Source organism: Phascolarctos cinereus, unplaced genomic scaffold (genome assembly GCF_003287225.1).
Source record: "Phascolarctos cinereus isolate Bilbo 61053 unplaced genomic scaffold, phaCin_HiC Scaffold_5;HRSCAF=322, whole genome shotgun sequence".
NCBI classification, from domain to species: Eukaryota; Metazoa; Chordata; class Mammalia; order Diprotodontia; family Phascolarctidae; genus Phascolarctos; species Phascolarctos cinereus.
In genome coordinates, this window is record NW_027555958.1 from 314,720,209 (window position 1) to 314,746,969 (window position 26,761).

The following is a 26,761-nucleotide window of genomic DNA, read 5'->3' on the forward strand; positions in this document are numbered from 1 at the left end:
ACCATAAGGACAATAAGACTTTTCCTATAGATAGCACTATTGTCCAATTCCACAAAATCTGAAGTGTGTGTCAATTTCACAAGTGGAAAACAAATACCAGCAACAACCAATAACATTGCTCATTTTTCTATAATAGTTGAGATCTCAGCATTGCCACATGGAAAAAACTTGACAGGATGTGAAGTCGGAATTTGTTACATGAAAACAAGCTTTTTTTCCCTCCTCTCTCAAGGACTTTATTTTTTAAGAACTCAGGATCCCAAAACATAGGTTGTTACCTGACCCCTTAAGTTTGTATTCACATCTAAGATTAGAACTCTGCTAAGCTTGAGATTTGGTTGACATGATAGAACCCCAGCTGACCCAAGAGTATAGATTGGTATTTGCCTGGGGTAAAAACTTTTTAGCTAACTTATAACAGTAAAAATGGCAAAATAAGAGGATTAAATATTCTATTTTCAAATTGAGAAGAACTTTGCAACTAGTGCCATATGCAACATTAACTCAGAGGAAAAGTATATGGCAAATGTCACAAGCAATCAATGCTCACACAATTTACGTTAAGTATCAAAAATGGAGATTATCAATAGGAATAAAAAGAAAACGGAACACACTGAAGGGCTTTGGCTCTTCAGTATACATGACCTTTCATATAGCTTGTCTCTTAATATGGCTCAAGCATGGTTTTTTACCAAGAGATTTAACTCATTTGGAATTAACAATATATACAAGTACAAAATAAAATGTGGACCATAATCAAATTAAACTTACCTTTCAATTTCCTGATGGGCTGTAACAGGGTAGGCTGCTCTCAATCAGATGTGAAAAATAAAATGCTTCTTAAAAGAAATTTCTCCTAGGTTAGAAATGTTGGGACTAATTATAGCCTCCCCCCAACAACCCAGGTACAGTTCATTCAGAGGCCAAGAATAATAAGCTTTTATTAATCTAGTTTGCTAGAATAGTGTTTTCACAATTCTTTGTACTGTTTACTCCATTTCCAAAAGCAGGCAAAACAGCACCTTGAATTTTTCAGTTTAACTTTCTATTTCTGACTACTCGGATTACATGTAACTACTAAACACTTAATTTTTACCTCAAGTGCCTGCCTTGAACTGACCTCAACCAGTCACGGTATCAAAAGGATTTAGAATAAAGATCACCAATTTGAAAGTAGGATTTTTTGTCTACATTATCAGTTAGACAAAGTTCCACCAACTTTCTCTCCAAATAACTTGATAATGCTTTCTACTCCTGTTCAACTTGGTAAGAAGTTAATAGATGATAACCAATCCTTGTTCAATTGTACACTGTACTTCAACAATTTCTTTCCAAACACGCTATTTCAAACTTAGCAGAAGGTAGCATGGTGGCACAACACATAAAGCTAAAGATTTGGAGCCAGATCTTGGGATGGAATCTTGGGCTCTGCCACTTACTACTTGTGTCATCAAGCAGGTTATGACTGGACTCCTTTAAAGCCTACTTCTAGCCATTTACTTTAAGAGTTCATTTCAAATGATAAATATTAGGTTATTGATGATGACAGCTATTATTCCTTGTGGCAATAAACTAATCTTTGATAATGAAGTCATAATAAAAGGAATAAGGGGTTTGACAGGGATTTGTGAACCCTTGAGATAGAACTCCCTAAGTGAAAACTTAACTAGTCAACACATTTAGCTCTTTTTTGTGGGGTAGGAAGAGACAGTAAATTTTATGTAACTTAAGTTTTTTGAGAATTGCCTGGGACATGGAGCTAATAGTAATTTTAATTACTTGTCGAACCCAGGTCTTCCCAATTCCAAAGCCCTCCAGGCTATCTCTATGGCTTTTAGTGTTAACTATTAACAGATGCTGGAATTTGCTGGGAACAACTAAGTAAAGTTCAAAAACAGTTCTAATGATCCTACAAAAAAAAAAAAAGCTGGTAGCCAATGTTAAAACTCTGCCTACCATGGCTGATCATAGTTTAATTTATGAAAAGTACAACTTCCAACAAAATTCAGCCTTTTATTTTCAACTCTTTGATTTTTCAAATGAAACCAATACTTAGTGTTGTTTTAGAAGACCAAGATAGATAATATAATGAAATCAACATTTTATATAGCATCTTCCCAGTAAACTCTTATGCCTGCAGGCCCAGGTAAACAAACATTTAATTCAATTTACAATCACCATTCAATACTACATTACCTTAACCTACTTAATTATCACTTTAAAACTAATATGAGATTATCTCACTAGGGCTTCTCATTACTCATATCCTATAATTTTCCACCATTTGGTAGGCTTCTACATAGCTCTTTCAGTGTTACTAAAGTAGGCACAGAAAATGCAAGCCTAATTTTTTGGAGTGGTCTGAAATTACTGAATTGGGAACGAAAAAATATAGAAACCCATGATATCTGGTCAATTTAAAATTAAGAAATTAGACTTCTCACCAGTTTACTGAAAAAAATTGCTGTCTCACGTCAAGATGAAAAAGGACAACCATGCAGTTTTTTAAAAAATGTTTTATTTTTCAAAGAAAAATGGCAATAGCCAATTGGAAACCTACTTATTCTTCAACTCCGAATTTGTTTTTTTTTTAAATTTAGAAGTGACTTACTGATTTACTATTTTACTTTAAACAAACCCCCCCTTTTCCCCTTTATATGTTTACCATCTACTCGTGCTGAATCCTTCCAAGGAGATTGCTCCAGCGTACCTCTCCAGGTCCTCGCTTTGCTCCTTTTACCAAAAAATGCAAAACACAATTCCATCGTGCATCTTAAGGGCTCCAATCGTCAAAAATAGGAAAAAAAATCTTTGGAATAGCCAATTAAGTTGAATAAAAAAAATCCACACGAATGCGGTTTGGTTGGGGCAGGAATCCACTCCTATGTTCCTGGTAATCTGATCCCGCTCCATGAATCCTTGTAATTCATCCTCCCTATCCTATCCACATTATGATTTGAATCCAATGATCCAGCTCCAAGGATTGGGATCCAGTGAGCCCTCTCCAATCCAAACCTTTATAACCAGCAAAACCAAAAAAGAGGAGGCAAAATGTTAGATACTGTAATCAAAAAAAGGTTTCTGGGGAATGATGAGTTATGTCTGTCATCAATTTAATAGATGTACATCAATAACTATCAATTCCCCAAAACAAGCTTTTGAATGGTGAAGTTCAGATAAATTTTAGAAACTTAATTATCATAGAGACTAATAGGAAGAAGCATTGTATATTTACAGGTCAACTGATAATGCCAACATTTGTTACTGTACAGTGTATTACAGGTTTTGTGGTTGCAAAAAGTTATGTAGTTGAAAAAGTTTACTGCTATAGCTACCCACCTAGTTCTAAACTAAAGCTAGTGCTCCCATCTGCAATTTAATTTGTAAATTAAAATAAATTCTCTTTTTTAAAACATATCTGGGGAAGGGTGAGGTGAGACTTAAGATATTATTCCCAACTAGGTTATCTACACCAACATTTCGGAGTTCTATATTTTTGCTTTCATCTCGATGCTTAAAAATGAAATAGCAACGCTATATCAGTCACACAGAGGACATGCAGATTTAGCAGTATTGATATTATACTCTATCTGTTTGGAATTAAGATACCCTGTACCCACATGTACACCAACAGCAGGTTACATTAACAGTTGTAACTAAGCATAGTGACAAATTAGTCGGTCCTTCCCACATTAGTCCCTACTAAAACAAACAAAAAAAGGGGAGGGGGAGCAAAATGGGTCAAAATTGCTATAAATGGGCAATGTAATCTTTGCCACAATTGCCAAGGTTTTAAGGAGCAGAGCAATTGTAGCTCAAGGTAACTACAATATAAAACATTGCAGGTGTCTTATGATAGAAGTAAATACTCAAGTTTTAACCACTGCCTTCTAGTATAAGGTCAATACTGCCAATTTCATCTGTGACAATAGCACTTGGAGTCATACCATTGCCTCCATTATTGATCTGATCCTCCTCAATCCTCCTTTTGACAATCCTAAAATGATTGAAATGTGCTCCACAATCCTTAATCCAAAGCATTCTTAATCCATCTCTTCAGATATGTCTACAGAAAGACACATGAAAAGGCAAGATAAAACATAAGAATTCCCCCAGATAAGACAAGATAACCAAACATTCCCAACATCCCAGTTCATACACACCATAGGAACACAGACATTTACACAGCAATATCACAGTCTGAAGAGCATGGGCAATTAAAGTTAAACAATCCTGCCTACAACATCACTTAAAATACAATTTACCAAAGACATGAGGGGAATGTTGATGTTAGGAGCAAAAGGATATTACACAAGAATGCAATTCAACACCAGCCCATTTTGAATAAAACAGTTTGAATTAAAAAAATGAAAGATTGTACTGAGTAAAGGAAAACTGTATACAACATGGGGTTCTACAAAAAGTGTCACCAATGATCTTTATGTGCGAGAGCGAGATCTACTATGACGGGGGGAGTAGCGTGGAGATCCTCTGCTTCTTCTTGGGGAATAACTTCGACTCCTGCTGTTGCTTCGACTACGGCTTCTGCTACGACTACGGCTTCGAGATCGAGATCTTCCATAACTTGGACTTCTTGGCCCATCAACTTTAACACGGATGTAGGCAGTTTCTCCCTATTGAATAGACAGAACTTTCGATTGAAAGATCTATGTCTTCAAGGCATGCTGACTGAATACAGTGCCATAAAATATCAGACAGAACCAGGAATGTTATTTGTCTCGGTCCATAAAAAGCACAGAACATTTTTGCCTGGGTCCTTACCTTTCAAGTCCCATTGTTAAGCCCCTTGTATCCAACTCAGGCCCAAAAATAGAGTAAGTGTATAACCTACCTCATGAGATCTAAACTTAGTGTTATCCAGTTTTCGAACTGCGTAGGTCATATCTTCCTTCCGAACAAACTCCACGACACCAGTTCCATCTCGGTAAACATCAGCATAACATACATCACCTGCTTCACGCATGTGATCCTTTAAATCCTGCCAACTTCCACTTGGAGGCAGCCCTGAATCAAAATAATTAAAATTGTTAATACCAAATATTGCAGTTTTCTCTTTTAAACAAAAGCACTCACACAATTAAAAGTAACTAAGTATCAGGAGTAAAAAATACCAGGTTACTTGCAAAATCTTAAGCATGTTTATATCACACTGCACTAATGAAGCCTATTTCAAGTAAAATACCTTCCTATTAACAATTTAGATCTGGCTACTAAGACTGATTTCATTGATATTAGGCACTCCTTATTTAGATACTCGTCTAGCAATGACAGTACCGTAACCAACTCACAGCCTTAGAAAAGTTGGACACTGAAGTGATTTAACTAGGGTAACAAAACCAGCACGTGTTGATCTGGGCTTTTGGACCTAGCTTTTCTTGATATGGGGACAATGCTTAATTTAGGAGCTAAATTAATCCACCACAAAAATACACGCAAGAAATTACAGCAATTAATACAGCCCCGAATAAACATCTTATTGTTGTTATTTTTCTCCTCCCCTTAGACTGCAAAACAAAACGAAAACTCACCAGATACGACCACTCTGTATTCAGATCGCCTGGACGGGGGGCCATAGCGGCCTCGAGGGGCTCCACCGCCACCACCGCCGCCACCACCCCCTCGGCCAGTACCCCGGCCACTTCGCGGAAACTCCACACGGAGCCGATATCCATCGTAATCGTAACCGTCACGCCCGTACACTGCATCTTCCGCGTCCCTGAATTGAAGAAAATAAAGAGCACACACGCAACTTGAGCAAATCCCGGGAGTCCAAATCAGGGTAACTGGGAAAGAAGCTGCGGCACAGGCTTCGCACATGCGCATAAAATCCGCGAGGGGGGAGTTCAGGAGGAGGGATTCGGGAGAAGCAACCCACAGGCTCCGCATAAAAAGACCGGCCGCGACGGCGGCCCCTCTCCCCCACCCGGGCACGCCGCGCGCGGGCGCGTCTCTCCAAGCTGCCCCACGAGTCTTGCCCCCGTCGTGGTCCCGGCTTCCCGCCCCCAGGGCTGCGAGCCCGGGCTCCCCCACCGGCGTCCACGTGGCCCCACCTGGGGGGGCACAGGGAAGCCGGCCAAGAATAGGCAGGCGCTCCTCGCTCTCCCCAGGGCTTTCCGACTGCTCCCCTCGGCCTGTCTGAAACCATGCGTTTGTTTCCTCAGCGTAGGCCGCGGCTCTCCCTTCTTCACAGTCTGCAAGGCGGGCCCTGCGCCCTCCTCCGCCTTCCATCTCCCCTCCCCAGCCAGCTCCGTCCCGGGCCTCCTCCTCACCGCGGATCCTCGAACTCCACAAAAGCGAAGGGGGGCCCTCCGCGGCGGTTCTTTAGATCTATGTCGCGGATGGCGCCGTACTTGTAGAATACGTCCTCTATGTCCTTGGTGCGGATGTCCGGGGGTAGGTTGCCCACATAGATGCGGCAATCGTTGTTCCCGGCCGGGCCTCGGATCACTCCTCCTCCCGACATGGCGGTAGCGACGACGAAGAAAGGCGCGGACTGGAGAGCCGGATTTCCCTCCCCCACCCTCCAAACACACAGCGGAGGAAACCTGCAAGCTACACCACGTCTCCCGCGGCTGCTCCAAAATGGCGCCCTTATCTGCCTGCCCCGCGCACGGATACGGGGGAGGGGAGACAGAAGGCAGCCTCGCGAAAACGCTGCGCACGCGCAGGAACGTAACGGGAGCCTCTATGCGTTTCGTTGCGCACGCGCGTCTGGTGTCACCCTCCGCGGCGACAGGACAACTCAAAAAAGAGTCCCGCTCCCGTATGATCGACTCGTCGAACTTCCGCGTGATAAAACCCAGTGGCAGGATGAAAACACAGGAGTTATCTGCAGTGGGGACTACTAGTTTCCGTCGGGCCAAGTCGTAGATCTTGGGACTGGGGAGGCTGCGTCTTATGGGCGGTTTGGCGCCTCAGGGAGAGCTAAAATAGGCCCGGGAGCTGGCAGCTCCGGCCCACAATTCCGCGGGGCAGTAACGGCCCTTGGCGGGAAAACGCCGAGGGGCGGGGACAAGAGTAGAGTAAAGCGATGAGGGGTGGGGGTGGGCGGGGATTGGAGCTTTGAAGGTCGGCGCCGCTGTCTGGAGGCGGAGGCGGTGATGCTGCGCGCGCAAAGCTGCGTGCGGAACCCTTAATGGGGGCCGCGTGGCAGTTCCCTAGCTAGTAAGGGGGCTTTGCCGCCGTCTCTCTGCGTAGTTCGCGTGACATCATTACGCAGCAAGAGGTCTTGAACTAGCCCACCGGGCACAGCACTGCACCGCCCGCCGACGTGCGCAAATGGGTTGATTGCCTAGTGGACAAAGGGGTGGCGAACATAAGCTTCTTGAGGGCAGAACGCTAATCAACTCCGCACTCCGCCCCCGCCGGCCATTTGCTGTGAACTAAATCAAGAAAACACATTTGCTTGACTGCATGTATATAACCCTTGCCTTCTTAAAAGAGGGAAGGGGGCAGCTAGGTGACACAGTGGATAGAACCCGGGCTGTGGATTCACGAGATCCTCAGTTCAAATCTGGCCTCAGACACATAACACTATGTGTGATCCTGGACAAGTCACTTAACCCCAGTGACTAGCCAAAAAAAAAAAAAAAAAAGAAGGGAGGGAGAGAATTTTGGAACTCAACGTGTAAAAAAAAGAATGTTAATTGTTTTTACATGTCATTGAGAATAAAAACTCAGGTAGATTTACTAGCAAAGCCCTTCGGTAAAAATATCTTAAATAATTGGGCAGGAAAAGTAAAAAATGGTTTACATCTGACTAGGTGTTAAGTATATAATGAGAGACTTTCTAATGGAAAATGTGTTGCTATCACAGTAATCTTTAGTTTGACAACAGGTTGCTATTTAGTTATTTTTTTATGTTCATGACAAGTCACCTGTGACTAGAAAATTTTATAATTAAGAAATAAAAAATAAGCTGTACCAAAAAAACCCTATTTCAGTATATAGAGAGTTGTAGGTGGAGTTAAGTTTTTCATCTCTGTGTCTCCAGTGCCTGGATTGGTAAGAGTCCAAAATTTCAGGAGACTCGTTTGTCAGTCCTAGAACACAGACCTCTCCATCTTAAACTGGGTTTGACTGACTTTACTTTTTTGAAATGCTAGCCATCTTTCCCACCCTGGTGCCTGACCTTACTTTTGTAGCTTTTCAATCGCTCTCCCCAAATTTAGAACAAAAGATATGACGCTTGGAAGGGGCCTTAGATGTCATCTAGTTCAAGACTTCTTAAACTTTCTCCATTTGTGATCCCTTCATTGCTTCTTGAACTATGGGTTGAGACTAGTCCCCTAATTACAGATGCTGAAACTTCCACAGAGAGGGTAATTAACCAACAGCCTAAGTATCAGTAAGTCAACTGGTTAAGTAGTAAGTACTAGGTGCTGTGATACAAAGAAAGGTAAAAAATAGTTCTTGCCCTTAGGGAGTTTACAATCTAATGTGAGTGGAGCCAGAAACAACAGGTAAATAACTATGTACAAACTGATATATGTAGTTCAAACTGGAATTAACCTGGAGGGAAGACACTAGCATTACAGTGCTACCCCTTCCCCTTAAAGTTATTTCTATATGGAAAAAATTACTACCCTGTCCGGACGTGGTGAATGATGTAGGGAGGGAAGTTTTTTTTTCCTGTAACATAATTCCTGTAGGTAACCACTAGTGAGGAAACACCCTACAGCTTTTTGTCAACTCATCAATCATGCAGGTATTTATTAAGCACTAATTAATGTGCCAGCCACTTTTCTGGGTGCTGGGGATGTAAGGAGGTCAACTAGGTTGTTCAGGAGATAGAGTGCTAGGCCAGAAGTCAAGAAAGGTCATCTTCCTGAGTTCAAATCTGGCCTCAGATGCCTACTAGCTATGTGACTCTGGCCAAGTCATTTAACCCTGTGTGCCTCAGTTTCCTCATCTGTAAAATGCTGGAGAAGGAAATGGCAAACCATACCATTTTCTCTGCCCCCAAAAAATCATGAAATAGCATCACAAAAAGTCAGAAACAACTGAACAAGGAGATATAAAGACAAAAAAGAAACAGTTCTTAACGTCAAGGACCTTTGTTTCTACTAAGGAGAAAAAGCATATACCCACATTAGTAACCACAAAGTATATGTATATGTGACCATACATATATATTATACATACATCTATGTGTGTAGATATAATGTGTGTGCGTGTGTATATAGTAGCTACAAAATAATTTCAGAAAAGCCCCAGTAAGTAGCAGCAAGGTGAGATGACAGCTTCAGAAAAACCCTCCTTTAGGAGGGTATACTTGAACTGAGCTTTGAAGAAAAGGAGGGATTCTCAGAGGTAGAAATGAGGAAGGAGAGCATTCCAGGCACAGAGAAAAACCAGCACAACACCACAGGGATGGAAAATGGATTATCATGGATAAGAAAGAGCAAGTAGACTGGCAGGAGCACAGATTGGGTGATTTCATAAATTTGGAAAGGTTACCTGGAGCTACGTGGTTTTGTTGTTGAGTCATTTCAGACAATTTGGGGTTTTCTTGGCAAAAATACTGGAAGGGTTTGCCATTTCTTCTCCAGCTCATTTTACAGATGAGGAAACTGAGGCAAACAAGATTAAGTGACTTGCACAGGGTCACATAGCTAGTAAATTTCTGAGGCCAGATTTGAACTCAAAGATGAAACTTCCTTATTCTAAGCCCAATGCTCTATCCACCTAGCTGCCTGAAGGGTTTTAAATACCAAGTAAAGGGGGTTTGTATTTTATCCTGAAGACACCAGAGCTTTTTATAGCAGGGATAGGGGTTATGTGGTCGGACTCATGCATTAGGAATATCAGTTGGGCTGCTGTATGGAAGATGGGTCATTTAGAGATTTAATATAGAGAGAACAGTTAGGAAGCTACTGCAGTAGCCCAGGCAAGGGATGGTGGCTGTGGGAATGAAGAAAAAAGATTGATAAGAAGGATGTTTTAGAGACAAGAAGATTTGACAACTGTTTTAATAATCCAGGTGAGAGGGAAGTGAGGCTTGAAGGACAACTGAGGTCAGGTATCTGGGTGACTACAAAGATGGTAGTCTGCTATCAAGGAAGAGGGGTAGGTTTGGAAAGAAAGATGGATTTTGTTTTAGACATGTTGCATTTGAGAAGTCTACAAAACATCTGCTGGAGATGTGGAGCAAGCAGTTGGGAATGAAAGACCAGATCTGGTTCAGTAAGGCTTGGCCCATGGTTATCTTCAAAAGTATTATCTTAATTAAACTTGTGGAAGCTAAGGAGGTAACCAAGAGAGTGTATGGCAAGAGAAAAGGTAAGGACCCCGTACAAAGCCTTGAGGTATACCCACAGTTAACTCAGTGGATAGAGAATTGGGTTTGGAGTTAGTAATGTTAAGGTTTAGACCCTGAAATTACAACACTCAGCTTCTGCCTGAAGGAATTCAACCCAAGCCTTCTTTCAGCCAAAGACAAGGTTTATTAGAACATCCATCATATTGGCCAGACTCTCAAGGAATCTAAGCATTTGTGTCACTAATGCAAGCAGGCCAGATCTTAAGAACCTGAGCAGTGGCTAGATTTTAAGAATCTGAGCACTTTAGTTGTTGTTTTTTTTTTTTGATTGGGCAACGGGGGTTAAGTGACTTGCCCAGGGTCACATAGCTGTTAAGTGTTATATGTCTGAGGCCAGACTTGAACTCAGGTCTTCCTGAAGAATCTGAGCACTTTAATGAAGACAAGATGGACCTTATATACAGAAAGATTGTGGGAGAGATCTAGGAGTGGCCAAATTGTTTGGGGTGACTGGAGGAGGGGTCTAAGGAGGATCTGGGTGGGAGTGGCCAGTAAGCTGTGGTGATTAGAACGGGCAGAGACCTGGACCACCAGACCAAGGGAGAATGGAGTCTAGATGGGATGAAAGGTGGGAAGTAGCCAGGGGCAATCAGGAGATAACAGAATTGGGAGGTTGTTTGCAGCCACAATGAAAGGCTAGTTGAGTGGATTACAGCCTCAGACAAATACCAGGGATTTGGGAAAATCCAAGGATTTTCGTTTTAGGGGTTCAGATCCCATCCTCATCAGTAAGACCTGAATTCAAATTTTGCCACCAGATACTTACTAGCTGTGTGACATTGGGTAAATTTTTTAACCTTGGGCAACTAAAAAAAAAAGCACAGTGGATAGAGCATGGGATCTGGAATGTGGAAGTCTTGAGTTCACATGTGGCCTTACTAGTTCTGTGACCTGGGCAATACACTTAACCTCTGTTTGCCTCAGTTTCTTCATCTGAAAAATAGGAATAATAATAACACTTACCTTCCAGGATTGTTGTGAGGATAAGCATGTTCTATTTGTAAAATGCTTTGCAAACATTGAAACACCATGTAAATGCTATTTGTTATTATTATTATGTTTGTCAGACTCAGCCTTCTCACCTGTAGTATGAGGGGAGTGAAATCAATGGCCTCCCAGGTCTCTTCCAGCCCCGTTTATGTCTATAATCCTATGACATGGATGATGATCAAGCAAAGGAGACTGAGGAAGGATCTAACAGATTAGAGGAAAATGGAGATACAGCAGTATGATGAAAGCCCAAAGAGAAAACAATGCCCAAGAGGAAAGAATGGGATGATAAATGGAAAAATCAAAAATGACGAGTACTGAGAAAAGGTCCTTTGAGGGGGCAACTAGGAGAGGACTGGCGACTGGAGAACAAAGTTTCAGTTGAATTATAAATTTGGAAGCCAAACTTAAGGGCTGTGAGAAAGGAGTGAGAGAAGTGGAGGCCATGAGTGTAGACAGCTTCTTCTGTATTTGCCTGTGAAAGGGAGTAGAGATGGGCAGATAACTTGACAATCAAAAACCATTATTTATTGTACAGGCTCTGTGCTAAGTGCTGAGGATACAAAAAGAGGCAAAAGACAGACCCTGCTCTCAAGAAGCTTGTAATCTAATTGGGGAAACAGCATGCAGACAAATATATACAAAGCAAGCTATATGCAGGATAAATGGGAAGTAATGAACAGAGGGAAGGCCCTGGAATTAAGAATTTAATAGGAACTTAAAGGCAGCTGGGGAGATCAGCAGTCTGAGTGGAGGAGGGCGAGCATTCCAGTCGTGGGGGACAGCCAGAAAGAATGCCTGGAGCTGAGGTGGAGGGTCGTTTTCCAGAAATAGCTAGGAAGCCTGCGTCACCGGATCTAAGAGCAGGTGTACTTGTCAGTAAGGTATAAGAAGACTGGAAGGGTAGGAGGGGGCTAGGTTATGAAGGACTTGGAACACCAACCGGAGGATTTTGTATTTGATCCTGGAAGTGATAGGGAGCCGCTGGAGTTTATGGATTAGAGGGATGATGTGGTTAGACCTGTGTTTTAGGCAATTCATGTTACTTGCTGAATGGAGAATAAATGCAGTGGGGAGAGATTTGAGGCAAGCCGACCCACAAGCAGGCTGTTGCGATATCCAGGTGTGAAGTGATAGTGTCCTAGAGTACTAGAGTAGTGGCAGTGTCTGAGGAGAGAAGGGGACGTATTCAAGAGATGTTGCAAAGTTGAAATCGACAAGCTTTGGTAACAGATTGATATGGGGTGTGGGGTTGGGGGTGGGGGGAAGTTAGAGATAGTGAGGTATTCTAGGATGACTTTTTAAAAAAATTTTTATTCATGTTTTGTTTTTCCCCAGTTACGTGTGAAAACAACTCTAAACATTCATTTTTAAAACTTTGAGTTCCAAATTCTCTCCCTCCTCCCACCCACCCACCCACTCATCGAGAAGGCAAGCAATTGAATGTAGGTTATACATGTGCTGTAATGCAAAGCATTTTTTTAAAAGTATACTTCAATCTGTATTCAAACACCATCAGTCCTTTCTCTGGGGATGGATAGCATCCTTCATCATAAGTCCTTCAGAGTCATATTGCTGAGAATAGCTGTTATTCACAGCTGATCATCTTATAATATTGCTGTTACTTGGTACACAGTACCTTTCATTTTGCATCAGCTCATGTAAGTCTAAGGTTTTTCTGAGAGCATCCTACTCATCATTTCTTATAGTACAATAATATTCCATCATAATCACATACCACAATTTGTTCACCATTTCTCAGTTATTAGGCATTTCCTCAATTTCTAATTCTTTGCCCCCAGAAAAGAGCTATTATAAAAATTTTTATACATGTAGGTCCTTTTCCTTTTTGTTTTTTATCTCTTTTGGGATACAGAGCTAGTAGTGGTATTGCTAAATCAAAAGGTATGTATGGTTTTGTATCCCTTTGGGCATAGTTCCAAATTGCTCTACAAAAGGTTGAATCAGTTCACAACTCCACAAACAGTGCATTAAAGTCTCATTTTTCCCATATCCCCTCCAACATGTGTCATTTACCTTTTCTGTCCTATTAACTTATCTAATAGGTATGAGATAGTACTTCAGAATTGTTTTCATTTGCATTCCTCTAATCAATGTGAGTTATAGTATTTTTTCATGTGACTATAGATAGCTTTGATTACTTCACCTGAAAACTGATCCTATCTTTTGATCACTTATCAATTAGGAATGGCTCTTATTTTTATAAATTTGACTTGGTTCTCTATATGTTTGAGAACTGAAGCCTTTATCAGAGAAACTTGCTTCGCACAAAACTTGCTTTTACAGTTGCTATTACTATTGCTAACTATATTTTCCTCCATTCTATCCCCCTACCCCTGATTATTCTATTTTCTCTCTCTCCTTTTACCTTGTCCCTCCTCAAAAGTGTTTTGCGTCTGCTCTTCCCCAATCTGCCCTCCCTTCTATCACACCCTCCCCCTTCTCTTATCTCCTTCCTGTCCTGTTTTCCTGTAGGTTAAGATACAGTTCTATACCCAATTGAGTGTGCATGTTATTCCCTCTTTGAGCTGATTCTGATGAGAGTAAGCTTCACCTACTTCCTCTCACCTTCTTACTCTTCCCCTCCACTATAAAAGCTTTTTCTTGCCTGTTTTATGTGAGATAATTTACCACATTCTACTTCTCCCTCTCTCTTTCTTCCAGTACATTCCTCTCTACCCCTTAATTTTATTTTTTAGATATCATCCCTTCATACTCAACTCACACCTGTGCCCTCTATCTATACATACTCCTTGTAACTACCCTAATAATGAGAAAGGTCTTATGAGTAACAAATATCATCTTCCCATGTAGAAATGTAAACAGTTTAACCTTAAGTCCCTTATGATTTCCCTTTCCTGTTTTACCTTTTTATGCGTCTCTTGAGCCTTGTATTTGAAAGTCCAATTTCTGATCTTTTCATCAAGAATGCTTGAAAGTCCTCTATCTCACTAAATATCCATTTTTTTTCCTTAAGGGCTTATATTCAATTTTGCTGGGTAGATGATTCTTGGTTATAAATCTGGTTCCTTTGCCCTACCAAACATCATATTCCAAGCCCTCTGATCCTTTAATCTACATTAAATCTACATTACCCCCTTACCTTCTGTGGACTGAGAGCTGCAGAAGCAGCCACTGGCACTGGCGCTGCTGATCCAGTCACTCCCAAGGCCTGCTCCTGGTTTTCTAGGGCTGGGTCTGCACTGAACTATACTTCTCCCTCATCCTAGTGCAACAGACCTTTCCTGCTGAACTTCCAAGTTGTTTTGGGGTGGAAAATTGTTTTTGTACATTCTACTGCTCCAGAATCTGTTTAGAGTCATTTTAAAAATTTAATTATTTTTTTTTTAGGCAGTTGGGGTTAAGTGACTTGCCCAGGTCACACAGCTAGTAAGTGTCAAGTGTTTGGTCTGAGGCCAGATTTGAACTCAGGTCCTCCTGACTTCAGGGCCGGTGCTCTATCCACTGTACCACCTAACTGCCCCTAGAGGCATTTTTTAAAGTATTTAGCGAGGTTTGGGGGAGAGTTCAGGTGAATCCCTGCCTTTACCATCTTTGGCCCCACCTCCTAGGATGACTTCTAGTTTGTGAGCCTGAGGGACTGGGAGCATGGTGCTGACCTCTACAGCAATAGGGAAGGTAGGAGGCAGGGAGGGTTCAGTGGGAGAGATAAATGAGTTGTGTTCTGGACATATTGAGTTTAAGATGTCTATTGGACATCCAGCTTTTGATGTCTAAAAGGCAGTTGGAGATGGAGGATTGGAGGCCTGCAGAGAGATTGGGGTAGAAGAGGTAGATTTAAGAATCATTGGCATAGATGATAAGCACTTCAGGATTTTACATTCTAATGAGTGGAAGGAAGACTGTACATAAAAGGGAGCTGGAACAGAGCAGAGCTGGGAATGTCAGCTCTATAAGTAACAATGATGTCTAGTTTCCTGAGGAGTCCAAGGTTCTGTGAAGGAGCAACAACAGATAGTGTGGTGTAGAGATGCCTTGAAGTGAAGTGTAGGCCTGAATCCAGGCGAGGGAGGGTGAAGGTTCACCCAAAAGAGCCCAGCAACTACGGACAGCATCCAAGGTTCCAGTGGAAGTGGGGGAGGTGTGGAAAATGGGGAAAAATGAGGAAGGTGGCACAGCTGTGTGCACCATTAGAGAGATGATTGGGGTGGGGGTGAAGTTGAATTATGAATCTGTAGGAGGAAAAGGAATCACCAATGAAAATGAAATACACACAAAACTCATAGTCAGCATTTATTAAGCACCTACTGTGTGTTAGGCACTGTGCTAATCATTTGCCTAGGGACACCGATAGGTTAAGTGAGTTATTTAAGGCTTGCCTGCGTCAGAGCCAGGACATTAACTCAGATTTTCCTGACTTCAAGGCTGGCCATTTATGTCTTGTACCATACTCCCTCTCAAGGGCCTTCCCCCTTTGAGACTACCTTCCATCTACTCTGGATGTAGCTTTTAGGTACCTATAAATATGCATGTTGTCTCCTCCATTAGACTGTAAGCTCCTTGAGGGCAGGAGCCTTTTTTTCCCCCCTTTTCTTTATATTCTCTGTGTACATGTGTAGTATGTGTATGTTGTTGTTGTTGAGTGGTTTCAGACTCTTCAGTGAGACCCTATCAAGGTTTTCTTGGTAAAAGTACTGGAACGGTTTGCCATTTCCTTCTCCAGCTCATTTTACAGATAAGGAACTGAGACAAACAGGGTTAAGCGACTTGTCCAGGGTCATGCTGCTAGTAAGTGTCTGAGGCTGAATTTGAAGTCAGGAGGATGAGACTTCCTGATTCCAAGCCCTGTGCCCTGTCTACTGTACCACCTACCTGCCTATAGCACATGTATAGCACATAGTAAAAGCTTAACAAATATTTGTCAAATGCTTCATTTCTTTAAACTCATATGTACTGAACAACTATATGCTTAACAAGGCCCAATATTGCCCATATATTATTTTAAATTCACTAACAAATTTAAATCATATAACATATAATTCCTAAACACCTAGAAAATGCCTTTTTTCTTCCTATTCTGATCATTTTCCTAAGTCACAACCTTCATCCTTTACTATTTTAAAAGTTATTTTCCCATTCTGGTACAATTTGTGTTGATTGCATCAAGGATCATTAAGGTAATTTAAGCATAAATAATTTTAATTTCAGTGAATTTTCATTTAAGACCAATAAAACAATCTGGATTTATTCATGGCAGTGTAATTTAATGTAATCACAATTTATTTTTTGATTTTATTGCTATTCAGAGGAAAGCAAGGTAGGTTTTTTGGAGTGAATAAACCATTATCAGTTAGATTTACTTTTGTCTTTAAATTCAAGTAGTTAGGTAACTATGTTATAAAGAAATTGATATCCCTTATGGAAAAGTTTCATTCAGAAGAAGAAACTTTCTAGACACTTTTATTTCAATTTAGCCAATCAATCAGTAAACACATATTAAGCACCTACTATGTGTCAGGCACTGTGCTAAATGTTAGAGATACAAAAAGAGGCAAAAGACAGTCCCTGTCCTAGAAGAACTAACAATTTCATAGGAGAGACAACATGCAAATAAATATATACAAAGCAAGTTATATACAGGATAAATAGGAAATAACAGAGAAAAGGCACTAGAATTAGGAAAAGCTTCCTGTAGAAGATGAGATTTTAGTCGAAATTTTAAGAGAGGCAAGGAAGAAGCCCATATTTGTGATGTGTCAATTATAGTCAGTCAATAAATATTTTTTTTAAGTCCCTACTATGTGCCAGGCACTGTGCTAAGTTCTGGCAACACAAAGGGAGGGGGAAAAGACAGGTTTTGCCTTCAAGGTGCTTAGAACATAATGCTTGGAAGACAACACACAGAAAGAAGCTTTAATGAGACAGGGTTGAGGGGGCACCTTTTTTTATAAATAAATTTATTTATTTTTAGTTTTCAACATTCACTTCCACAAGTTTTTGAGTTCCAAATTTTCACCTCTCCCCTCTCCCCCCACCCCAAGATGTCATGCATTCTGAATATCCCTTCCCCTACTCTGTCCTCTCTTCTATCTCTCTCCCCTTCTCTTATCCCCTTCCCCTTCTATTTTCCTATAGGGCAGGGTAGACTTCTGTACCCCATTTCCCATATTTATTTCCCAATAGCATGTGAAAACACATTTTTTTTAAACATATGTTTTTAAAACTTTAGGTTTCAAATTTTCTCTCTTCCTCCCTCTCCACCCACCCTCATTGAAAAGGCAAGCAACTCAATATAAGTTGTACATGTGCAGTTGTGCAAAACACGTCCATAGTAGACATGTTGTGAAAGACTAACTCTGTTTCCCTTAATCCTATCCTGCCCTCCCATTTATTCTGTTCTTTCTTTTGACCCTGTCCCTCCTAGAAGTATTTACTTCTGATTAACCCCTTTCCCCAATCTGCCCTCCTCTCTATCATTCCCCTTCTCTCTTGTCCCCTTCCTCCCCTATTTTCCTGTAGGGTAAGACAGATTTCCATACCCAGTTGAATGGGTATGTTATTCCCTCCTTAAGCCAAATCCTACGAGAATAAGATTCACTCATTCGAGGGGGCACCTTTTTCAGAGGCATATTGGAGACATCCAAAGGAGTGCAGCAGCTAAGTGGGAAATGGTTAAACTTGAAATGCTTATTAGAACACAAAAATATCTAGATTCTGAAATATGAGCTTTGTTAGAAGAGAGGCTGTGCTACAGTAGATAAAACGCCAGCCTTTGGAGTCAGAAAGAGCTGGGTTCAAGTCCTTCCTCTGATGCATGCTAGGTGATTTTAGACAAGTCACTTCATATCCCAGTGCCCTCAAACAACCCTCTTAAGACTGTAAGTTACTCTGTGGAGTGGCAATAGCATCAGTGAAAAACATTTCCACTTTTTCTCCAGATGGATGAAATCACAAGTTAGGGCTAGGAAAAAAAAAAAAGACAAAACCTGTTAGTTTTCTGTGGAATTAAATCAAATTCAATTAACAAATTGACAACCAGCCAGTAAAGCTGTAGTAAGTAAGGGTAATACACACTGGGTGAACATGGGACAATTTCACAGCAGCACATTTAATCAACAAACATTTGTTAAGCTACCACAGAATGTAAGGCATTGTAGTATGTTCTGTGGGGTTGTGAGGGGAACAACTCAGCCCAAGGTCCCTGACACATAGGCTTACACTCGTTTTTTTCCTAAAATGCTAAAGAACTGTTGTTGAGACTTAATTGCTCCACCTCCCTTTTTTCCACTTCCTTGTTTCTCCTGCCAGCACTGAGGCTTATAAAACCATTTAACAGAGAACAAGTTTGTTAATGACAAGAATAAAATGAACAGGAAAAAAAAATAGAAGCATTTCCCTTTTCCACTCATTGAGTTTCAGAACAATTTGTCTACCAGGCACTGTGTAGTGCCTAGACCATAATGGGTGAGAGTCCTCCTGGATTTCACCTCTGTTTTACTCTAGGGTTCCCTTGCTTGTATCCTGCTGCAGCTGTAGTCTTCTAGTGCTGAATAGAGGCTTTTTCTTCCTTTAGCTAATCATAGGTGGTCTCTGTACTACTCTGTTGGCCTCCACCTTGGTCAAGACTCAGGCCAGCTCCAGACTGGTCATTTAAACAGAATGACTCGATAAACCTTGCCTCTGCTAAAACCCAGCAGCTTTTCATTTTTAATACTTTAAACTTCTGCACCGAATGGCACCAAAGAGAATATTTTTCATATGCAAAGCAGAACAGAAAAAGATGATTGTATATGAAATCACGAATCTCTATGACATACAGCTTGCTTTTTCTTTTTTAAAAATTTTATTTAGTATTTTGTTTTTCCCTGGTTACATGTAAAAACAATTTTTAACATTTGTTTTTTTTTAAACTTTGAGTTCCAAATTCTCTCCCTTCCTCCCTTTCCACCCCCCTCCCCCATGGAGGAGGCAAGCAATTTGATATAGGTTATACATGTGTAGTCATGCAAAGCATTTCCATAATAGTCGTGTTGTGAAAGAAAACATAGACCAAAAAAAAAACCCTCAAGAAAAATAATGAAAGTTTAAAAAAAAGTATGCTTCAATCTGTATTCAGACACTATCAGTACTTTCTCTGGAGATGGATAGCATTTTTCATCATAACTTCAGAATTATCTTAGATCACTGTATTACTGAGAATTTGCGTTTCTTTTAAAAATGTATATACGACACATTACTTTCAAAGTTGTCCTGCATATACATGTTTCTTTCTAAACTTCCTTCTATTTTCTTTTGTGCATTTGCTTTTAAATGCTTCAATGGCCCTATTTTTCTTTTTTCTTTTTCAGCAACACTATAGCTGACTCTTCTCCCTCTTAAATTCTCCTCATCCCCAACAAAAAAACCAAACCAAAATAAAACAAAACAGAAGAAGCCCTTGTAACAAATAAACATAGAACAAGGGATATGAATAGACAGTTTTCAAAAGACAAAATCAAGCTGCTGTGGCTATATGGGGGAAAAAATGCTCTAAATCATCAATAATTAGGGAAATACAAATTAAAACCATCTGAGGTTCCACTTCACACTCATCAGATTGACAAAGTTGACCAAAAAGGAAAGATGATAAGTGTTGGAGGGGCTTAGTGAATACAGGCACATTGATGGATACAAATCAGCTGTATATCAGTCCAGCCATTCTGGAAAGCAGTTTGAGGCTATAGCCCCCAAATTACTAAACTGTGTATAACTTTTAACCCAGTAATACTATTACTAAGCTTCTGCCTCAAAGAGATCAAACAGGAAAAGGTCCTATATGTACAATGATATTTTTAGTAGCTCTTTGTAGCAACAAAGAACTGGAAACTAAAGAGGCACCCATCCGCTAGGGAATGGCTGAACAAGTTACAGTATTTCAATGTGATGGAATAGTATTGTGCTATAAGAAAAGACAAAAGAGATGGTTGCAGAGAAACCTAGGAAGACTTGTATGAACTGATACAGAATGCATTGAGGAGAACCAGAACAATCTCTACAACAGAAATCTTTTATTTGTTTTTAAATTTTTTTTATTTTCAGTTCTAAATTCTTTTTCTTTCTCTAGCCCCATGCAATTAGAAGGCAAGTAATATGATACCCATTATACATGTGAAGTCATGAAAAACATATTGCCATATTAGCCATATTACAAAAAAAAAAAGCAAGAAAAAAAGTGAAAAAATGCTTCAGTCTGCACTCAAGAGTCAGCTAGGTGGCATAATAGGTGGAACCCTGGCCCTGGAGTCAGGAGGATCTGAGTTCAAATCTGGCCTTAGACATTTACTAGCTATGTGACTCTGGAAAGTCATTTAACACCAACTACCTTAAATGAAAAACAAATCTGCACTCAGAGTTTGTTAGTTCTCTCTCTGGAGGTGGATAGCATTTTTCATCATGAGTCTTTCAGAATTGTTATGGATCATTGTATTGATCAGAGTAGCTAAGTCTGTCATAGTTGATTATTATTACAATATTGCTGTTATCTTGTAAAATGTTCTCCTGGTTCTGACCATTTCACTTTGCATCATTCCTATAAGTCTTCCCAGGTTTTTCTGAAGCCATTCCTTTCATAATTTCTTACAGCACAATAGTATTCTGTCATAATCCTATGCCACAACTTGTTCAGCCATTCTCCAATTGATGGACATCCCCTCAATTTCCAATTCTTTGCTACTACAAAAAGAGCTGTTATAAATTTTTTTTACATGTGGGTCTTTTTCCTTTACCTTTAATCTCTTTGAGATACAGACCTAGCAATGGTATTGCTGGATCAAAGCGTATGCACATTTTATAAACCTTTGGGCAAAGTTCCAAATTATTCTCCGGAATAGTTGAACCAGTTCAAACTCCATCAACTGTACATTAGTGTCCTTGTTTTTTCCCACCCTCTCTAGCATTTGTCTTTTTCCTTTTCTGTCATGTTAGTCAATCTGATAAGTGTGAAATGGTACCTCAGAGTTATATTAGCTTGCATTTTTCTAATTATCAGTAATTTCAAACATTTTCATATGACCATAGGTAGTTTTGATTCCTTCTTCTGAACACTGCCTATTCATATCCTTTGACCATTTATCAGTTGAGAATCGGCTCTTATTTTTATAAATTTGATTCATTTTCCTATGTATTTGAGAAATGAGACCTTTATCAGAGAATCTTAACAGCATCATTTTAAAAGAAAGAAATTTGATAGATTTAAGAACTCTAATCAATGCAGTGAGCAACCATGATTTCAGAGAACTGATGATGATGCATGCTACTCACCTCCTGACCGAGGGGTGATGGACTAATATGCAGAATGAGACACACACTTTTGGATATGGCCAGTATGGGAAATTGTTTTGTTTGACTATATTTATATATTAAGTGTTTTTTTCAATGAAATGTAGAAAAATATTTTATAATGGAATTTTTAAAAAATGAAGCAAAGCGAATCTACAGTTGGCCATGACCAAAAATCTGTGTCTCTTTTTCACCTTGAGTCTATCACCTTTGTAAGAATTAAATGAACCACATTGACTTCATCTTGTGACTCAGTTCTAGCTCTAACTCAGTTCCGTTTCTATTTAATTACAGGTCTAGTCCAATTTTTGTCTTGTGAGAAAACTTTATTCAATTATAGGAATTGTGAGAAGATGTTATTGCTATTTGCTATACAACATACTATATAATAGCTATATACATGTAATATGCTGTATAATAGCTATGTAATAGCTATATAATAGCTAAATTGCTATGCCCAGCTTGTCATAGCTGGACAGCTAGACCACTTCCACTTGTTGCTTAGAGACCTTTAACTAAGGACCTGGGTAAGTTATGCTGACCAGAAATCCAGTTAGATCCAAGGATTGACGCAAGGAGTGTTCTCACAATTACATAACTTAAGTCATATGTCTTCTCTGAAACCCAGCCTTGTACTGGTCAATCAGTTATTGTTTCTGTGTTCCTTTAATTGAATTCAGACATTTGGGGGGGAAGGAGGATACCTCTTTTTCTGATTTCAGGGAATTGTACTTGTTCACTGTCCCCCTTCCAATTTGGAGAGTCTTTAATCTGCCCTCCAATTAGAAATCAGATTACCTAATTTTGTATTCTGGTTTATTGTTTTCTTTTAATTAATTGGTCTTATTTGATTAATTGTTTTTAATACATAAAAATCTCTCACTTTGTATTTAGGGTCATTGAACTGACTGGGGAGTCCATTCATTCCTTTATCATGCCTGTTTTGCCAATAAATCATATAGCTTCGATTGTTTTCTCAGTTATTATCAATTATCCACCATATTGCTTTGTCAGGAGGTGGGTAACATGCCACATCATCTGTCCTCAGGAGCAGCTGTAGCAGTTGACCTCAGCTTCTCCTTTTCTTTCTTCAGGGGAAGGAGTAACTCTCCCTAAGGTAATGCCCAGCCATCATCAAGGAGATGGGGGCAGGAGGAAGTGGTACCAGGTAAGGATTGCGACAAGGGCAAAATGACCCATTCTTCTCAAGTTGGAAATGCTGTTCTCCCCTGTGCACACAGCAAGCCATCCTCCCAAAAAAGCAAGGAGAGGGTGAAGGGAGTTCAGTCAGGCTCAAAATTCCCAGGAGTTACACTCATCAGATTTAAGCGAAGCTCAGCATCTCATGGGAGTATGGGCTTGGTTTTTAATTGCAGAATGCAATCTAGGCCAGTCTAGGCAGTTGGATGCTTTTCTCCAAATTGTTAGTTTAGGTACTTGGTCAAGCACTTGGTGAATGGACTCTCTTTGGAGCTCACCTTTGTTTCTCTATGGTGACTTTCTTCTCTTTGCTGATACAGCTGAAGTAGGGCCTGCAGAAGGAGGCAAGTAAATTCCAAAATTAAGCAGAGTTGAGCTACAGAATGACATCGCCTCTTCACTGAGTCCATTCATGAAGTGTCGAACTGTGAAGAAGTGCCTGGTCTGTGGTCTCCAGGCCAGTGGTGTTGAACCCTGAATGAAGGGCCTGCTATTTTATTTCTGTTTTGAACAAACCTGTTTGTTTTGGGTTTTGTTTTTTGTTTTGTTTTGTTTTTTTCAGTTGAGGCAGCTAGGTGTGTAGAGGATAGAGCCCTGGGACTATAGATAGAGTTCCTGGAGTCAAGAACAGCTGAGTTCAAATCTAGCCTCAGATACTTATATAGCTATATCTTAATTACCCTGGGCAAACCACTTAGCCTCTGTTTACCTCAGTTCTCTCATCTGTAAAACGGGGATAATAATCGCACCTACCTCCCAGGGTTTTTGTGAGGATAAAATAATATTTGTAAAGCACTATATAAATACTAGCCATTATTATTGCTACCATTATTACATAGTTTCATAAACCTTCCTGCTTATATGGGGAGCAGGAAGCAAGACCCTTAGAGAGATGTGACCTGGATTTCAGATATTTCCAATCACTCGACCAGGAGTAGGAGTCAAAACATTATTGAGTAAATATTGAAGGACTACAGGGATTGAACAGGGATTGAGTTTAGGCCTGATATCCTGAGCCACAACTCATATATGTAAATATCGTTTATCTTTTCATTCCCTTTAATATTTGTCCTCTCTCCTCAAAGGGATTGAAACATTCATGGAAATGGGGACTTGCTTTTATTTCTTCCAGCTTCCCTCAGCACCTGGTATAGGGCTTTGGAGAAAGCAAATATTCAAATAAATATTACTTAGTATTCTCCAACTGACTATTATTTGGAAGATGTGGGAGGTTAAATGGACAGGATGTTTCTATGGAAACATTAGTCACACTGCTACTATTAGGTAGATGCAATGATTAGAATGAGGATTTTTTTTTAATTTCAAAATTCAGTCCTAAATAAATTATCTCACATACTTCTTTGCAATCTTCTATTAGAAATATCTTCTGCACTGTCTGGTTCTTCTCTCTCTTTTCTATTTATATCTGTTGTCTTATTAACAACAGCATGTGTTTCTGCCAGAAAACTGTACTGCAATGATTTATTACAAAAAAAAAAGATTTTCAATATCAGGTTTTTATATTCCTAGTTACTACTAACCTTTATCTCAATTCCCTTTCTTTGTTCTTTCTTTCTTTCCTTTTTTTAAAAACTTTCTTTCCTTCAAAATCAGGGGTTGAATTAATGTTTAATATTTCCTAATTTAAGGAAGCACTTCTCTTTCATTTAATTTAATTTTTGTTACATTTTAAGTTCCAAACTGTCTCCTTCCCTACTCTACACTAGAGAAGGTCACAAATTGACACAGATATATAAATATATATAAAACCATGCTATGCATACATCGAGATGGCATTGAACAAGCATATTAGTTTAGGTAGAATTGTCATTTTTATTATATTGTCTCTGCTAACCCATGAACAATTAATATTTCTCCAGTTATCTAAATCTACCTTTATTTGTATAAAAAGTGTTTTATAATGTTCATGTGAAAGTACTTTTTAAAGAGTTTAGCATTTTCAACAGTGCCTACCACTTAGTAGGTGCTTAATAAATGTTGATTGATCAAAGGAATTGTATATTTTCTTTATTTGCTAAATTGCCATCTGATTCTGTTATCTTTTTTAATGCATTTATGCTGAAAAAGTATGCTAAAGACTGCTATAGTGTTGTGTGAAGTTTATCTTTTCTTTTTTTTCTCTGTGAAGATTGAATGAGATTGTATTTGGTTTTTTTATTTATTAATTAATTTAATTTTAGATTTTTAACATTCACTTCCCCAAGATTTTGAGTTTCAAATTTTCTCCCCATCTCATCCCTCCCCCCACCCCAAGACTGCATGCATTCGGAATACCCCTTCCCCTAATCTTCCCTCCCTTCTATCTCCCCTGCCCCCTTCTCTTATGCCCTTCCCCTTCTATTTTCCTGTAGGGAGGATAGATTTCTATATCCCATTGCCTGTATCTTTTCAAAGGAGGTTGAAAAGGCAAATATTGTTTTTTCTCTTTGTACATTTAAGAATATCTAGGAGCAAGAAAGTTAAATATTATCAGCATTACTCTGATGAATTTACTTTTAAGCTTCTTCATTTGAAAAGATCTTGTCTCACTTGTTGCAACAGTAAATAGAATTTGCAGAAAGTCCTTAGTTAATTGGTTTGCCTAGGCAAGTGAACCTCTAAAGTCCTGCCTATCTATCCTATCATGCAATTCATCTACCTCCCCCCAAAATTTATTTCTTCTGGAAACCACACCTGTCTGGTAAATTGTATAATATATACATGCATAATGGATATGTTGTACATTATATACATAATTACTGCCAGTGCTATGCTCCAGTGACATCACTGTGTTTTTTTTTAATAGAATCTTTATCACTTTTATGAGTATGTCTTTGTTATGGTAAATTAATGTTTTAGGAAAGTTAAAAGGCCTCCAGGAAGAGTTCACAGTGCCAAGCCTCTGGAGTAGTTTCCAGGAGTTAAGGATGTGGCTTTTCTTGTCCTCATTGAAGTATAGCAAAAAGTTGTTTCCTCCCTGAACACTGGGTTACTCCAGGGCCTGAATACTCTCCAAGGATTCCAAACCTTTGCTTTGGGATGTGAATGTTAATTTCACATTAACACAGAAATCAAATTAGTCAAGGGCTGGGCAAAAGAAGATCTCAAAGGATGTACTTACTGTCAAATGAAGATGTGACTCAATCCCAAATTAGTGGGAAGCCAGGACTATTTCATATGGTGGAATCAGTGGTCAGAACTGCATATTTATCAAACTGAAGAGAAAAAGAAGAAACAAGTTGAGGTTTGAATGAAGAACTCAGTTACCTAAGCATAAGTGAAACAGGGTCAAGCCCAGTCAATATAGTGTTAATTAGCTTTCATGTAGCTCTTTAAGGTTTACAAAGTGCTTTAGAAAGATTATCCTCAAAACCACCCTGGGAGGCAGGTGCTATTATTATCCCCATTTTATTTTAATTTCTTTTTTAGGCAATTGAGGTTAAGTGACTTGCCCAGGGTCACATAGCTAGTAAGTGTCAAGTGTTTGGTCTGAGGCCAAATTTGAACTCAGCTCCTCCTGCCTTCAGGGCTGGTGCTCTATCCACTGCCACCTAGCTACCCTTATCCCCATTTTACATATGAGTAAATTTAGGCAGATAGAGGTTAAGTATCTTATCCAGGATCACACAGGTAGTAAGTATCAGAATCTAGATTCGAACCTCTGTCCACTGCACTACCATCTATCTGTCCTAAGAGGCAGGCTTCATAAGAAGGGTCATAGAGTTAGGGGCTGGACCTAGGATTTTTTAGTACACATAAGGAACATGAAGAAATACCTTCTAATTTAATGCAGGTTGGTCCTTTCACTGCCCCTTATAGTCTTAGAGAGTTGCCCGTAACACTGAGAAGTGCTTCACATCTTTAGGACTATTCAACCAGTATGTATCAGAGACGGGATTCGAACCCAGGCCCTTCTGACTTCAAGGTCAG

At 39.7% G+C, this 26,761-nt stretch overlaps 1 protein-coding gene across 2 annotated transcripts; it reads right to left on the minus strand.

Annotated features, from left to right (window-relative positions):
• Positions 1 to 2,498: 2,498 nt before the first annotated feature.
• SRSF1 (serine and arginine rich splicing factor 1) lies at positions 2,499 to 6,948 on the minus strand. 2 transcript variants are annotated; one of them, XR_002325559.2, is made up of 5 exons: positions 6,291 to 6,948; positions 5,550 to 5,737; positions 4,853 to 5,025; positions 3,948 to 4,634; positions 2,499 to 3,015 (listed from the first exon to the last, which is right to left on the minus strand). XR_002325559.2 is itself a non-coding variant. In XM_020991897.2 (4 exons), the coding sequence occupies exons 1-4, from the start codon at positions 6,482 to 6,484 to the stop codon at positions 4,440 to 4,442; spliced, it is 750 nt and encodes a 249-aa protein (XP_020847556.1). In that variant the 5' UTR covers positions 6,485 to 6,948; the 3' UTR covers positions 2,499 to 4,439. The 2 variants fall into 2 exon arrangements, 1 of the variants encoding a protein (XP_020847556.1); XM_020991897.2 differs by having other exon boundaries at positions 2,499 to 4,634.
• Positions 6,949 to 26,761: the final 19,813 nt, after the last annotated feature.